Source organism: Pseudoliparis swirei, chromosome 12, assembly GCF_029220125.1.
Source record: "Pseudoliparis swirei isolate HS2019 ecotype Mariana Trench chromosome 12, NWPU_hadal_v1, whole genome shotgun sequence".
NCBI classification, from domain to species: domain Eukaryota; kingdom Metazoa; phylum Chordata; class Actinopteri; order Perciformes; family Liparidae; genus Pseudoliparis; species Pseudoliparis swirei.
The window spans coordinates 494315-511873 of NC_079399.1; the positions used below are offsets into that span (position 1 = coordinate 494315).

Sequence of the window (17559 nt, forward strand, 5' to 3'; positions counted from 1 at the left end):
TGTTGTCATGGTGACGTAATCATTCCTCTCTAGTTGTCATGGTGATGTAATGATTCCTCTCGTCATGGTGACGTAATGATATCCTCACCGATCCCCAATAGGACAAGAACCCTCAGCAACCCGAGGACCAGCAGCACCGGGTCCAGAACCACCAGAACCTCAGAGACCACCAGAACCTAGTTGTCATGGTGACGTAATGATTCCTCTCTTGCCAAGGTGACGTAATGATTCCTCTCTAGTTGTCATGGTGACGTAATCATTCCTCTCTCGTTGTCATGGTGGCGTAATGATTCCTCTCTTGTCATGGTGACGTAATGATTCCTCTCTAGTTGTCATGGTGACGTAATGATTCCTCTCTAGTTGTCATGGTGATGTAATGATTCCTCTCGTCATGGTGACGTAATGATATCCTCACCGATCCCCAATAGGACAAGAACCCTGAGCAACCCGAGGACCAGCAGCACCGGGTCCAGAACCACCAGAACCTCAGAGACCACCAGAACCTAGTTGTCATGGTGACGTAATGATTCCTCTCTTGCCAAGGTGACGTAATGATTCCTCTCTAGTTGTCATGGTGACGTAATCATTCCTCTCTCGTTGTCATGGTGACGTAATGATTCCTCTCTTGTCATGGTGACGTAATGATTCCTCTCTAGTTGTCATGGTGACGTAATGATTCCTCTATCTGTATCGGGCCCAATGGGTTCTCTGCTATCGTTGGATGCAGCCATTTCGTCATCAGAATGTCAGGTAACCCAGAGAAACATTTAAAGACAGTTTGGAATAATGAATGAAAATCAAAATGAAATCAAACATTTATTATACATATTGCCCCCTGAATGCATCTCAATATGAAACACCACATGTCCTCAGATGTTTCACTGTCCTCAGGTCGTTCAGCTTTTGGATCTTTTAGCTGGAGGTTGTATGTCAGAGTTCTGAGGCGCATCATCTCCTTCATCACTGTCCTCTTGCTCACCTAGAGCAGGTCAGATACAGGTGAGTCAGACAACAGCTTTTGATGACCAGGAATGACCAGTGTGTTTACCTGTGGCACCGGTCTCGCCTCGGCCGCAGGTGTGTTCTCGCTCCACCAGCTCGCTTAGGAGCCGCGACACGTTCGCGTTCAGCTCCTGAACTCCACTGATCAGAGAAGAAAGATTATTGTCGACTTTAACGCTAATTTTCTCTCTCAGTCCGTCTCTGAACCTCAGCTCTGCTACCACAGCCTCTGTCGCCATCTTTAATACGTCATCACGTTCTCTGTGCTGCGTTCAGGCGGCTCACGTAAATCCGTCCCTCCTGATGCAGTCTTTGTAGAAGAAGAGTTCTGACCAGTTAGCTAAGTATATATATATATATATATATATATATATATATATATATATATATATATATAGTACCGCCAAATACAAGCTTCGGAAGTGAAGCGGAAGTCGTCGTCAGCACGGAGCGGAAGCAGGAAGTAGCAGGTTCGATAACAAAGACTCCACCAGACTGCTGATTATCGGTTATAATTATCGAGCAGGGTACCGGCAGGTTAAACGTCAGGTCAGACCGCGTCAACAGTTTTACTCGGTAAGTTTGTGTTTTATTTACACAGTTACCGCAGTTAGCATCACTGCGTGTGTTCTGTTGAAGCTAACTGATGCTAAGCTAACTGGTCAGACTCAACGATGAGTAAAGCGGTTTGGTACATTGTCACAACAGCTCACATCTCACACAATTAAGACTATATGTATGTATACATGTGTGTGTGTGCATATATATATGCATATGCACACACACACACACACACACACACACACACACACACACACACACACACACACATACATCGTAGTTGTTCCCCATGTTAACAGAGGATGTCAGAGGAGCAGACTGTCTCTCTGGTTGATGTTCTGGAGGAAGATGAAGAGTTGGAGGAAGAAGCTTCAGCAGTTTTAGCAGGAAGTGACTCTGATCACTGCTCATACCCTCAGGTCAGTGCTTTTTATTCATATATAATGAAATAATGAGTTACATATCGTGGAATAACCAGACAACTGTGCTTTAAACGTTACCATTCAAATAAAACAACAACATCATTTGTGTATATTATTCGTCTATATATTCTTTCTTGGGCAAGATACTTCACCCGTATTGGCCCCTGCAGCTGTTCCTGCAGTGCATGAATGTTCTTCTTCTGTGGTGTTTTACGGCAGCTTGCATCCTTTTAGTTGCACTACTGCCATCTTCCGGTTCCCAGCTACTACACTTTCCCCATCAGTCCTGTTGCTCGCAAAAAGTGCATGAAGCACCCTCTTCCCAGACCACTAGACCCCCACTCCAATATACTTCCTAGCTCTCTTCCCTTCATCCCTAGTCTCTCCATTTCTTCCAACATGTCCTTCCTTTCTGACCTTATTGCATGTGGTGACAACATGTTGTACAGTTTCTGGTGCCTGGCAGCGCTCACAGAGTCCAGTTGGGTGTTTCCCCATCACAAATAACGTGCTGCATAAATAGCTGTGCCCAATCCTCAATCTTGCCATTGTGACTTCTTCCCTCCTATTTCCTCCCCTGACTTTCACCCCGCTCACTTTACTCTGGATTGAGTACAAGTGTCTCCCCCTCGTCTCCTGGTCCCATTGTCGTTGCCATACCCTGTTGATATGTCCCTTGATGCCCTTTCCCTCTGCTTTAGATAACTTAACATCTACTTGTACTCTGTTCTCCTTTAGTGCTTGTTTGGCTAGTTTGTCCACTTTCTCATTCCCTCTGATACCTACATGAGCCGGCACCCATACAAATACTACTTCAATGCCTTGCTCCACTGCTCTTGAGTGCATTGTCAATATTTTAAACAGTAGATCTTGTCGCGTTTTGGACAGACCCGACTTCAGACTGGCGAGTGCCGACATGGAGTCACTGCACACAAGGACTTTGCCTGGTCTTTGTTTCTCAATCCACTCTAATGCCAAGACAAGTGCGTACAATTCAACTGAATACACAGCCAGAAAATCCGAAGTGCGTTTGTATATTTCATAATGTTTGCTCGGGACTGAAACATCAGACCCTGTACTGCCTGCAGCTGGATCTTTAGATCCATCAGTGAAAACCTGCACATCCTCTACGTATTTTCCAGCTGTGTACTCATAGAACTCACTCACTAGATCAGGATTCTTTTGTTTTACCTTAATCTGCAGCAACTCCATGTCTACCTCTGGTTCCTTCAGCAACCACACAGGAGTTATTGGCCAAATGACAGTCGGGATAAGCTCCATCTCAGAGACTCCTAGGCTTCTTGCTGCTGCTTCTCCTATCCAGCCACAACTCGTCTTTGGCACTTTGTGCCTTTCCCAACATGCCTGCAGTACTTTTTTAGTTGGATGACTACCCTCATGACCTCTCAAATTTACCCAATAATTAACCAGCAGTTGCTTTCTGCGAAGACCCAGTGGCATTTCTCCGGTCTCTACTTGGATGGCACACACAGGTGATGTTCTTACTGCCCCTATACAGATTCTCAAGGCCCTGGCCTGGATAACATAGAGCTGCTTCAGTGAGGTTTCTGAAGCTGACCCATATGCTACACTACCATAATCTAATCTGGATTTAATTAGAGCTTTGTACATGTGCAGTAGAGATGCAACCTCTGCTCCCCAGTCCAACCCTACCAGACATCTCAATACATTAATTACTTTTTTACACTTATCGCTAACATTTTTAATGTGGTCCTTCCATGTTAATCTGTTGTCAAAGTGTACTCCTAAGAAACGAAACGTCTCTACTATTTCTAAATTGCTCCCATACAGCTTCAGCTGACAGTTTCCCCTGGTTCTCCGTCTTGTAAAGAGCATTACTTTCGTTTTTTCTGCTGAAAATCTGAATCCCCATTTCTTCCCCCACAGTTCAACTTGTTTTATCCCTTCTTGCAATTTTTTAACAATATGTTCCAAGTTTCTACCTTTTTTCCAAAGAGCCCCATCATCTGCAAATAGTGACCTTCCCACATCTGGTGAGACCTTTCCAAAGATGTCATTTATTGCAATGGAAAATAAAATAGGGCTTACCACACTCCCTTGTGGTGTCCCATTTTCTACCTCAAATGTTCTTGACCTTTCAGTCCCTACTTTTACCTGGATAGTTCTTTTATCTAGAAATTCCCTAACCCAATTAAACAGTTTCCCCCTAATTCCTATGGAATGCATTTTAATCAATAGCCCTTCCCTCCATAGCATATCATACGCCTTTTCTACATCAAAAAACACTGCTGCCACAGTTTCTTTGTTAACCTGTGCCTTTTTGACCTCATCTTCTAGACATAGGATTGAATCCAAGGTTCCCCTTCCTTTCCTAAATCCACTCTGGCACCCTACTAGTATCCGATGTTTCTCTACATAGTACATTAATCTCTCATTTACCATCCGTTCCATAAGCTTGCATATATTCGACGTTAGCGCAATTGGCCTATAATTTGATGGGTTACTGGCATCTTTCCCTGGCTTCCTCATAGGGACAATCACAGCCTCCTTCCACCTTGCTGGTATGCTACCTTCCTCCCACACTTTATTATACAATGTTAACAATTTATTCAGCCCATATCCACTTAATTGTTTTACCATAATGTAACATATGTCATCATTTCCTGGGGCGGTCATTCCAGCTTTAGCAACTGCTCTTGTTAGCTCCCCTATTGTAAATGGTACACTTAATTCATCTTCAGTATCCTCCTTCTTCCTCAAGGCCTCCCTATGTGTACATCTTGTTTCCTCTCTAGTTCGCTTCCCTTCCTCAGACAGATTGTTATTGCTGTGTATCTTTACAAATGTACTAGCCAACATAACAGCTTTCTCTTTATGAGTCACCGCGACCTCTTCTCCAGCTTTTAGTACAGGATAACTCCACTCTCTTCTGTCCCCTCCCATCTTTCTAATCATTCCCCATATTTCTCCTACTGGTGTTGTATTTCCAACTGTCTCACAAAACTTCCTCCAGTATGTCCTCTTTGCCTGCCTTATTGTCTTTCTCACTAATGCCTGAGCTTTCTTGAACTGTATCATATTCTGATAGTTATGGGTTCTTTTCATTAACTTGAATGCCCTGTTTCTATTTCTAACCGCCTCTTTACAAGTATTGGTCCACCATGGTACTGCTTTTCTACTTGCTTTTCCTTTACTTTTTGGGATGGACTCGAGAGCAGCTGCCCGAATGCCTTCTACTATCAAATCATTTAGGCTTTCTATAGGCATATCACCATTAATCTTACTCAGATGCCCATCACTCTTTTCCTTAAATCTCTTCCAGTTGGCCTTCCCAAAGACCCATTTTTCACCCTTGGCTTCTTCCACGACTGACATACGAATATTTATTTTACAAAATATCGGGTAGTGATCACTGCCTATAGTTCCCTCATGATATGCTTTCCAATCACACACTGCCGCAATGTTACTCGACACTAGTGTTAGGTCCAGCACAGACTCCTTTCCTGTGCTGACATTAATCCTGGTTTTACTCCCATCATTTATGCAGACTAAATTCCTAACATCTAATAGTTCTTCAATTGTTTGTCCATTGCCATCCGTACTTCCACTCCCCCATAATGTGTTATGTGCGTTGAAGTCCCCACACCAGACTATACTTGTCCGATCTTGTCCTTCTATTTCTTCCAATTCTCTCAATTCTAATTTTACACATGGATTATAATAATTCACTGCCACAAATTCCTTCCTATCACTCCAAACTTCAACTACCACATACTCTCTTTCTTGCCCTATACCCAGTACCCTATGGGGAATCCCTTCTTTTATAAAAGTAACACAGCACCCTCCTTGTCCTTCTTTCCTATCTCTTCGAATTGATACATACCCATTTATTACAAAGTCCAATCTTGGCTTTAGCCACGATTCTTGTATGCACAGGACATCTGGTTTCTCCCTTCTGCTATCTATACATTTCTTAAGCTCCTGCCCATTGGAAATTAAACTTCTTGCATTCCATTGAAGTATTAACATGATTATCACCCAATACATGCAAGCTGGCTTGCCTGTACACTAAGACAGTCTCTCACTTCCTCCCATTTTAAACCTATCATATCAAGATGATGTACTGCTGCTTTAACAATTATTTGAATCCTTTCAGTTTTTGACTTAACCTCAGCAGTTGCATTTATCACCCCTGCTATGAAAGTCACCATCTTCTCCTTCTCTGCCCGTACCCTGACTTCATCATTTCTTTCTGCTTCCACTGCCATTTGGACTTTATTGATACCCTCCTCTGGCTTCTTCTCCTGCCTCACCAACTTAACTGCTTCTGCATAAGTTACATTTCCTTTCCTTCTTGTTTGTTGGACTTCCACTTCTCGCTTCATTGCTTCACATCCCCAATACGCAACACTATGTCTCCCACCGCAGTTGCAGCACTTTGGCTGAACTCCTTCTCCACACTTTCCATATTCATGTTCTCCTCCACACCTGGCACACCTTGTCTTTCCTCTGCACACTTTTGCCACATGCCCAAATTCCTGACATTTGAAACACCTCACTGGTTTTGGTGTAAACTCCCTTACTCTATTTCACAAATCCACAATACAGTTCCGCAGGAATGTCTTTTCCATCAAACTCTACCAACATTGTTTCAGTTTCCTTTTTCTCGACTCCTCTTGTCATTCTTTTAGCACTCTTAACTGCTCCGCAACGTACTATTAAGCTCGCCACCAGATCCTTCATATTCATACTCAAGGGTACTCCAGATATCACTCCCCTATAGCGTCATTCTGCCTCTGTTCTCCCACTTTCACCACTTTAAGCACTTTTATCTGTCCAACCATGGCAAGTGTTTTTGCCTTATCAACTTGTTCCTTACTGTTGCACCCAATTCAGAGATTGCCATCTCCCAAGACCCTTGCATACTTCACTTCTCCCAATTGTGCTCTAATTACTTTGGTCAGCTTTAATGGATCAATTTTCTTAACTCCTCCTTCAAATCGTATCACTACATTCAGTAGTTCTGCCTTTGGTTCTCCACCTTCCTCTTCTTCAGTCTCGGTTTCACCCAAATTCTCTTTTCCCCTCTTTTTCTTCTTGTCTTTTCCCACTCATTCTCCCTCCTACCTCTTGCCTCTCTACCACTTAGCTCCATGCTATCACTATCTCCCTCTACTCCAGCCATCCTGACTGAAGAGTAAAAGTCAAACTTCTGGGTCAACTGTGACCACCTGTTAACTCTCTTCCTGTCTGACCAACTAAGCCGCACCAGAAAACTTCCAAATCCAGCAAAAGCTTGCGCAAAATCAGCTCCCTCCGCTAGTGATCAAACTCAGCTATAGCTCTCTGTCATCCACAAGACCAATCAACGCCTCAATCTCTATCAGCCAGCTCAGAAATTGCCAGACCAGTGTTCTCCTTCAACCCTCACTGGAGAGGAGGACTGATCTCCCGGCGAAGTTTCCTGCTCACGTGTCTGTCAACTACCAAAACCAAATGGACACCGGAGCCGCGGCCAGAGCCAGTCAATTCCCAGACAGTTTTGCTTCCGGGTATAGCGCCACGTCGCTATACTTACCCGCCCTGACCGATCGGCAAGCAGCTCCGTGTGCTGCATGAATGTTAGTTAGTCCTGATGGACAGGTGGTACCTTTCACTGTAGCTCCTCCCACCAGTGTGTGAGTGAAGTCAAAGGGTGTGAAAGGGTTTTAAGTGGTCGGACTCAGAAGACTAGCAAAGATCTATACAAGTCCAGTTAAGTCATCATATTTACCCTCTCTCGTCATCACAACATGTGTCTTAGTGCCTTGAGTACCGTTTTTAAAGTGTGTGTGTATATCTGTGTGCGTTTCAGGGCTACGTGAAGCGGCAGGCTCTCTATGCCTGCAGCAGCTGCACACCGAAGGGAGGAGAGGCAGCCGGCGTCTGTCTGGCCTGCTCATACAAATGTCACGAAGGCCACGACCTCTTTGAACTCTACACCAAGAGGTCAATGCTCGCTTTTTAATATATGATCACTCGCATCTATACAGCATTGATTAGAAGCCGGTTTGTGAGGGTGGCAGTTTCTAAGCCGGCTCGGATCAGGACCGCCGATGGCTGGAAGCGGTCCATGGCGGGTCCATTTGAAGCCACTTCTCTTGTGGTGCTGCCATGTCTGCCGTATCTCTCCGCCTCCTGTCTGCCGGCCCACGGCCGTGATCGTGAAGCTTCGGCTTCTCACCGCGGCTCTGCATCTGCATCTGCCGGGGATCGAACCCGACCGGCTCTTCAGCCACAAACAAACAAACTCTCTGTCTTCTGTAGGAACTTCCGCTGTGACTGTGGAAACAGGAAGTTCACAGACCTGCAGTGTAAACTCCACCTGGTGAGTGTGACCCTCACGGTTTCATTAAAACCATCAACCACTAGAGGGCGCTACAATTACACCAAATGGCTCTGATTGGAAATGATATGACTCTTCGTTTCATGAGGATATAAATCATGCATGTGTAACTATTTTGGTGCCTGGCACTGATTTGTTAAAAAAAACTCACAACTCGGTGGATGTTTTCAATTGAACTGTGAAAAGTTTACTGAAAGTTAACCGAGCATGACGGCACAGCGTTAGCATCCCTGGGCTTAGCTTACTGAGGCTCACGCGAACGCGAAACGGGCACCTTGAATAGAAGCAGCTGATTTGCTAACGTGTCATTCAGCAGGACTTTATTCTCTTTTTATTTATTATATGCTTTCAACACTACTGCACTCTGATGATTAAGACATCTTAGTTTTTAAATTCATTCCTTATTTGAAATTAAGTACATTCACCGCGTTGTTAGCTTGACCTGTTATTTGGCACCGGACATTAAATGCATCATTCACAGCAACGATAGAAGACAAACAGGTAAATACGGAGGGACACGATGACTCGAGTTCCTCTGTCTGTGACTTTCAGGAGAAGGAGGAGCTCAACAGTCTGAATAAGTACAGTCAGAACTTCTTTGGAGTTTACTGTACCTGCAGCCGGCCTTACCCAGCACAACAGGACCATGGAGTACACACCACAGAGGACTGGCTCCTCTGGTGACCAACACGAGGACTCAACAGTCTGGTGTACAACCACGAGAACTTCTCTGGTGTCAACACGAGGACTGGCCTTACCGGACCACGAGGACCTGGTGTCAACACGAGGACTCATTCTCTGGTGTCAACCACACTCATTCCTCTGGTGTAGACATGAGGACTCGTTCCTCTGGTGTCCAACACGAGACTCGTTCCTCTGGTGTCAACACGGACTCGTTCCTCTGGTGTCCAACACGAGGACTCGTTCCTCTGGTGTCCAACACGAGGACTCGTTCCTCTGGTGTCGTACATGAGGACTCGTTCCTCTGGTGTCCAACACGAGGACTCGTTCCTCTGGTGTCCAACACGAGGACTCGTTCCTCTGGTGTCGTACACGAGGACTCGTTCCTCTGGTGTCCAACACGAGGACTCGTTCCTCTGGTGTCCAACACGAGGACTCGTTCCTCTGGTGTCCAACACGAGGACTCGTTCCTCTGGTGTCCAACACGAGGACTCGTTCCTCTGGTGTCCAACACGAGGACTCGTTCCTCTGGTGTCCAACACGAGGACTCGTTCCTCTGGTGTCGAACACGAGGACTCGTTCCTCTGGTGTCCAACACGAGGACTCGTTCCTCTGGTGTCCAACACGAGGACTCGTTCCTCTGGTGTCCAACACGAGGACTCGTTCCTCTGGTGTCCAACACGAGGACTCGTTCCTCTGGTGTCCAACACGAGGACTCGTTCCTCTGGTGTCCAACACGAGGACTCGTTCCTCTGGTGTCCAACACGAGGACTCGTTCCTCTGGTGTCGAACACGAGGACTCGTTCCTCTGGTGTCCAACACGAGGACTCGTTCCTCTGGTGTCCAACACGAGGACTCGTTCCTCTGGTGTCCGACACGAGACTCGTTCCTCTGGTGTCCAACACGAGGACTCGTTCCTCTGGTGTCCAACACGAGGACTCGTTCCTCTGGTGTCCAACACGAGGACTCGTTCCTCTGGTGTCCAACACGAGGACTCGTTCCTCTGGTGTCCAACACGAGACTCGTTCCTCTGGTGTCCAACACGAGGACTCGTTCCTCTGGTGTCCAACACGAGGACTCGTTCCTCTGGTGTCCAACACGAGGACTCGTTCCTCTGGTGTCCAACACGAGGACTCGTTCCTCTGGTGTCCAACACGAGGACTCGTTCCTCTGGTGTCCAACACGAGGACTCGTTCCTCTGGTGTCCAACACGAGGACTCGTTCCTCTGGTGTCCAACACGAGGACTCGTTCCTCTGGTGTCCAACACGAGGACTCGTTCCTCTGGTGTCCAACACGAGGACTCGTTCCTCTGGTGTCCAACACGAGGACTCGTTCCTCTGGTGTCCAACACGAGGACTCGTTCCTCTGGTGTCCAACACGAGGACTCGTTCCTCTGGTGTCCAACACGAGGACTCGTTCCTCTGGTGTCCAACACGAGGACTCGTTCCTCTGGTGTCCAACACGAGGACTCGTTCCTCTGGTGTCCAACACGAGGACTCGTTCCTCTGGTGTCCAACACGAGGACTCGTTCCTCTGGTGTCCAACACGAGGACTCGTTCCTCTGGTGTCCAACACGAGGACTCGTTCCTCTGGTGTCCAACACGAGGACTCGTTCCTCTGGTGTCCAACACGAGGACTCGTTCCTCTGGTGTCCAACACGAGGACTCGTTCCTCTGGTGTCCAACACGAGGACTCGTTCCTCTGGTGTCCAACACGAGGACTCGTTCCTCTGGTGTCCAACACGAGGACTCGTTCCTCTGGTGTCCAACACGAGGACTCGTTCCTCTGGTGTCCAACACGAGGACTCGTTCCTCTGGTGTCCAACACGAGGACTCGTTCCTCTGGTGTCCAACACGAGGACTCGTTCCTCTGGTGTCCAACACGAGGACTCGTTCCTCTGGTGTCCAACACGAGGACTCGTTCCTCTGGTGTCCAACACGAGGACTCGTTCCTCTGGTGTCCAACACGAGGACTCGTTCCTCTGGTGTCCAACACGAGGACTCGTTCCTCTGGTGTCCAACACGAGGACTCGTTCCTCTGGTGTCCAACACGAGGACTCGTTCCTCTGGTGTCCAACACGAGGACTCGTTCCTCTGGTGTCCAACACGAGGACTCGTTCCTCTGGTGTCCAACACGAGGACTCGTTCCTCTGGTGTCCAACACGAGGACTCGTTCCTCTGGTGTCCAACACGAGGACTCGTTCCTCTGGTGTCCAACACGAGGACTCGTTCCTCTGGTGTCCAACACGAGGACTCGTTCCTCTGGTGTCCAACACGAGGACTCGTTCCTCTGGTGTCCAACACGAGGACTCGTTCCTCTGGTGTCCAACACGAGGACTCGTTCCTCTGGTGTCCAACACGAGGACTCGTTCCTCTGGTGTCCAACACGAGGACTCGTTCCTCTGGTGTCCAACACGAGGACTCGTTCCTCTGGTGTCCAACACGAGGACTCGTTCCTCTGGTGTCCAACACGAGGACTCGTTCCTCTGGTGTCCACAGGACTCGTTCCTCTGGTGTCAACGAGGACTCGTTACTCTGGTGTCCAACACGAGGACTCGTTCCTCTGGTGTCCAACACGAGGACTCGTTCCTCTGGTGTCCAACACGAGGACTCGTTCCTCTGGTGTCCAACACGAGGACTCGTTCCTCTGGTGTCCAACACGAGGACTCGTTCCTCTGGTGTCCAACACGAGGACTCGTTCCTCTGGTGTCCAACACGAGGACTCGTTCCTCTGGTGTCCAACACGAGGACTCGTTCCTCTGGTGTCCAACACGAGGACTCGTTCCTCTGGTGTCCAACACGAGGACTCGTTCCTCTGGTGTCCAACACGAGGACTCGTTCCTCTGGTGTCGCACACGAGGCCTCGTTCCTCTGGTGTCCAACACGAGGACTCGTTCCTCTGGTGTCCAACACGAGGACTCGTTCCTCTGGTGTCCAACACGAGGACTCGTTCCTCTGGTGTCCAACACGAGGACTCGTTCCTCTGGTGTCCAACACGAGGACTCGTTCCTCTGGTGTCCAACACGAGGACTCGTTCCTCTGGTGTCCAACACGAGGACTCGTTCCTCTGGTGTCCAACACGAGGACTCGTTCCTCTGGTGTCCAACACGAGGACTCGTTCCTCTGGTGTCCAACACGAGGACTCGTTCCTCTGGTGTCCAACACGAGGACTCGTTCCTCTGGTGTCCAACACGAGGACTCGTTCCTCTGGTGTCCAACACGAGGACTCGTTCCTCTGGTGTCCAACACGAGGACTCGTTCCTCTGGTGTCCAACACGAGGACTCGTTCCTCTGGTGTCCAACACGAGGACTCGTTCCTCTGGTGTCCAACACGAGGACTCGTTCCTCTGGTGTCCAACACGAGGACTCGTTCCTCTGGTGTCCAACACGAGACTCGTTCCTCTGGTGTCAACACGAGACTCGTTCCTCTGGTGTCCAACACGAGGACTCGTTCCTCTGGTGTCCAACACGAGGACTCGTTCCTCTGGTGTCCAACACGAGGACTCGTTCCTCTGGTGTCCAACACGAGGACTCGTTCCTCTGGTGTCCAACACGAGGACTCGTTCCTCTGGTGTCCAACACGAGGACTCGTTCCTCTGGTGTCCAACACGAGGACTCGTTCCTCTGGTGTCCAACACGAGGACTCGTTCCTCTGGTGTCCAACACGAGGACTCGTTCCTCTGGTGTCCAACACGAGGACTCGTTCCTCTGGTGTCCAACACGAGGACTCGTTCCTCTGGTGTCCAACACGAGGACTCGTTCCTCTGGTGTCCAACACGAGGACTCGTTCCTCTGGTGTCCAACACGAGGACTCGTTCCTCTGGTGTCCAACACGAGGACTCGTTCCTCTGGTGTCCAACACGAGGACTCGTTCCTCTGGTGTCCAACACGAGGACTCGTTCCTCTGGTGTCCAACACGAGGACTCGTTCCTCTGGTGTCCAACACGAGGACTCGTTCCTCTGGTGTCCAACACGAGGACTCGTTCCTCTGGTGTCCAACACGAGGACTCGTTCCTCTGGTGTCCAACACGAGGACTCGTTCCTCTGGTGTCCAACACGAGGACTCGTTCCTCTGGTGTCCAACACGAGGACTCGTTCCTCTGGTGTCCAACACGAGGACTCGTTCCTCTGGTGTCCAACACGAGGACTCGTTCCTCTGGTGTCCAACACGAGGACTCGTTCCTCTGGTGTCCAACACGAGGACTCGTTCCTCTGGTGTCCAACACGAGGACTCGTTCCTCTGGTGTCCAACGAGGACTCGTTCCTCTGGTGTCCAACACGAGGACTCGTTCCTCTGGTGTCCAACACGAGGACTCGTTCCTCTGGTGTCCAACGAGGACTCGTTCCTCTGGTGTCGCACAGGACTCGTTCCTCTGGTGTCCAACACGAGGACTCGTTCCTCTGGTGTCGTTGTCCAACACGAGGACTCGTTCCTCTGGTGTCCAACACGAGGACTCGTTCCTCTGGTGTCCAACACGAGGACTCGTTCCTCTGGTGTCCAACACGAGGACTCGTTCCTCTGGTGTCCAACACGAGGACTCGTTCCTCTGGTGTCCAACACGAGGACTCGTTCCTCTGGTGTCCAACACGAGGACTCGTTCCTCTGGTGTCCAACACGAGGACTCGTTCCTCTGGTGTCCAACACGAGGACTCGTTCCTCTGGTGTCCAACACGAGGACTCGTTCCTCTGGTGTCGCACGAGGACTCGTTCCTCTGGTGTCGCAACGAGGACTCGTTCCTCAGGTGTCCAACACGAGGACTCGTTCCTCTGGTGTCGAACATGAGGACTCGTTCCTCTGGTGTCCAACACGAGGACTCGTTCCTCTGGTGTCCAACACGAGGACTCGTTCCTCTGGTGTCCAACACGAGGACTCGTTCCTCTGGTGTCCAACACGAGGACTCGTTCCTCTGGTGTCCAACACGAGGACTCGTTCCTCTGGTGTCCAACACGAGGACTCGTTCCTCTGGTGTCCAACACGAGGACTCGTTCCTCTGGTGTCCAACACGAGGACTCGTTCCTCTGGTGTCCAACACGAGGACTCGTTCCTCTGGTGTCCAACACGAGGACTCGTTCCTCTGGTGTCCAACACGAGGACTCGTTCCTCTGGTGTCGAACACGAGGACTCGTTCCTCTGGTGTCCAACACGAGACTCGTTCCTCTGGTGTCCAACACGAGGACTCGTTCCTCTGGTGTCCAACACGAGGACTCGTTCCTCTGGTGTCCAACACGAGGACTCGTTCCTCTGGTGTCCAACACGAGGACTCGTTCCTCTGGTGTCCAACACGAGGACTCGTTCCTCTGGTGTCCAACACGAGGACTCGTTCCTCTGGTGTCCAACACGAGGACTCGTTCCTCTGGTGTCCAACACGAGGACTCGTTCCTCTGGTGTCCAACACGAGGACTCGTTCCTCTGGTGTCCAACACGAGGACTCGTTCCTCTGGTGTCCAACACGAGGACTCGTTCCTCTGGTGTCCAACACGAGGACTCGTTCCTCTGGTGTCCAACACGAGGACTCGTTCCTCTGGTGTCCAACACGAGGACTCGTTCCTCTGGTGTCCAACACGAGGACTCGTTCCTCTGGTGTCCAACACGAGGACTCGTTCCTCTGGTGTCCAACACGAGGACTCGTTCCTCTGGTGTCCAACACGAGGACTCGTTCCTCTGGTGTCGTGCACGAGGACTCGTTCCTCTGGTGTCCAACACGAGGACTCGTTCCTCTGGTGTTCAACACGAGGACTCGTTCCTCTGGTGTCGTACACGAGGACTCGTTCCTCTGGTGTCCAACACGAGGACTCGTTCCTCTGGTGTCCAACACGAGGACTCGTTCCTCTGGTGTCCAACACGAGGACTCGTTCCTCTGGTGTCGTACACGAGGACTCGTTCCTCTGGTGTCCAACACGAGGACTCGTTCCTCTGGTGTCGTACACGAGGACTCGTTCCTCTGGTGTCCAACACGAGGACTCGTTCCTCTGGTGTCCAACACGAGGACTCGTTCCTCTGGTGTCCAACACGAGGACTCGTTCCTCTGGTGTCCAACACGAGGACTCGTTCCTCTGGTGTCCAACACGAGGACTCGTTCCTCTGGTGTCCAACACGAGGACTCGTTCCTCTGGTGTCCAACACGAGGACTCGTTCCTCTGGTGTCGTACACGAGGACTCGTTCCTCTGGTGTCGTACACGAGGACTCGTTCCTCTGGTGTCGTACACGAGGACTCGTTCCTCTGGTGTCCAACACGAGGACTCGTTCCTCTGGTGTCCAACACGAGGACTCGTTCCTCTGGTGTCCAACACGAGGACTCGTTCCTCTGGTGTCCAACACGAGGACTCGTTCCTCTGGTGTCCAACACGAGGACTCGTTCCTCTGGTGTCAACACGAGGACTCGTTCCTCTGGTGTCCAACACGAGGACTCGTTCCTCTGGTGTCCAACACGAGGACTCGTTCCTCTGGTGTCCAACACGAGGACTCGTTCCTCTGGTGTCAACACGAGGACTCGTTCCTCTGGTGTCCAACACGAGGACTCGTTCCTCTGGTGTCCAACACGAGGACTCGTTCCTCTGGTGTCCAACACGAGGACTCGTTCCTCTGGTGTCCAACACGAGGACTCGTTCCTCTGGTGTCCAACACGAGGACTCGTTCCTCTGGTGTCCAACACGAGGACTCGTTCCTCTGGTGTCCAACACGAGGACTCGTTCCTCTGGTGTCCAACACGAGGACTCGTTCCTCTGGTGTCCAACACGAGGACTCGTTCCTCTGGTGTCCAACACGAGGACTCGTTCCTCTGGTGTCCAACACGAGGACTCGTTCCTCTGGTGTCCAACACGAGGACTCGTTCCTCTGGTGTCCAACACGAGGACTCGTTCCTCTGGTGTCCAACACGAGGACTCGTTCCTCTGGTGTCCAACACGAGGACTCGTTCCTCTGGTGTCCAACACGAGGACTCGTTCCTCTGGTGTCCAACACGAGGACTCGTTCCTCTGGTGTCCAACACGAGGACTCGTTCCTCTGGTGTCGTACACGAGGACTCGTTCCTCTGGTGTCCAACACGAGGACTCGTTCCTCTGGTGTCCAACACGAGGACTCGTTCCTCTGGTGTCCAACACGAGGACTCGTTCCTCTGGTGTCCAACACGAGGACTCGTTCCTCTGGTGTCCAACACGAGGACTCGTTCCTCTGGTGTCCAACACGAGGACTCGTTCCTCTGGTGTCCAACAGGACTCGTTCCTCTGGTGTCGTACACGAGGACTCGTTCCTCTGGTGTCGTACACGAGGACTCGTTCCTCTGGTGTCGTACACGAGGACTCGTTCCTCTGGTGTCGTACACGAGGACTCGTTCCTCTGGTGTCCAACACGAGGACTCGTTCCTCTGGTGTCCAACACGAGGACTCGTTCCTCTGGTGTCCAACACGAGGACTCGTTCCTCTGGTGTCGTACACGAGGACTCGTTCCTCTGGTGTCCAACACGAGGACTCGTTCCTCTGGTGTCGTACACGTCGTTCCCCTCAGACTTCGGCAGCTTGTGATTCTCACATTTCTCCAGCGAGTCAACCTGACTCCATCGTCGTGTCCCAATAACGAGACTCACCTGTTCACAGCATCTGGGCTGTGAGGTTCCAGACTGTGTGGAGCTGCAGGAGATGACCTGTGAGTCCTGCATGAACAAAAGCCCTTTCCTCTGGACCTACGCTGCCCACCTGTCAGGTAAACGCTCCTCATCTCACCGGTCAGCTGACCTACCTGCTCTTCTCACCGGTCAGCTGACCTACCTGCTCTGTTCTTCTTCTACTTTGTGTGTGACGTTCAGTTCCAGCAGTTCAGGTGAAGGAGGAAAGAGAAGAAGACGAGTCAAACACAACCCTTCCTCTCAAAGAAGACAAGGTGAGAGGATTAAACTCAAAGTTGTACTTTGAGTTTAAAGTACAACTTTAAAGTCCACTCCACTAAAGTACTTGTACAGTACTTTAGTACTAAAGTAATGTACACTTTCATTCAGAGACTTACAATAAGTGAACCCTAACCCTGGGTATGAGGTAAGACCAGCAGAGGAGGACAGAGAGGAGGACAGAGAGGAGGACAGAGAGGAGGACAGGGGAGAGAGCGGAGGAGAGAGCGGAGGAGAGAGCGGAGGACAGAGAGGAGGACAGAGAGGAGGACAGAGAGGAGGACAGAGAGGAGGACAGAGAGGAGGACAGAGAGGAGGAGAGAGAGGAGGCGAGGTGCAGAGTCTGTCGATGTGGGCGGAGAGAGACTTCCTCTCTGAAGCCTCGCCAGCTCCTCAATGTGATGCTTCTCACCTGTCAGGGGGAAGACGCCGTGGAGCCCGGCTGTAAGCGCAGCCGTCAGGAGGCGGAGCCAAGCTGCAGGCTGGAAGAGCTGCAGGCCTTTGATCACAAAGGAGTCCAATCAGGAGCCGTGTTCTGGCCCTCAGGGTGGCGCTCCAAGCTCTGCTGCTGCACCACCTGCAAGGTAAGATAGAGCATCTCTTCTACGACTAATTATTCATCATGTCCTATTCATGGTCACGTG

General features: G+C 50.3%; 1 protein-coding gene across 1 annotated transcript in view; it reads left to right on the forward strand.

The window, feature by feature from the left end:
* The first annotated feature begins 656 nt into the window (after window positions 1-656).
* ubr7 (ubiquitin protein ligase E3 component n-recognin 7) overlaps window positions 657-17559 on the forward strand; it is a 31116-nt gene continuing 14213 nt past the window's right edge. The window contains exons 1-8 of the mRNA XM_056428867.1: window positions 657-999; window positions 1863-1982; window positions 7822-7955; window positions 8274-8334; window positions 8905-9003; window positions 16605-16734; window positions 16838-16911; window positions 17335-17499. Coding sequence (XP_056284842.1) covers window positions 1866-1982; window positions 7822-7955; window positions 8274-8334; window positions 8905-9003; window positions 16605-16734; window positions 16838-16911; window positions 17335-17499 — 780 coding nt within the window. The 5' untranslated portion in view covers window positions 657-999; window positions 1863-1865. The remainder of the gene's footprint in view (window positions 1000-1862; window positions 1983-7821; window positions 7956-8273; window positions 8335-8904; window positions 9004-16604; window positions 16735-16837; window positions 16912-17334; window positions 17500-17559) is intronic.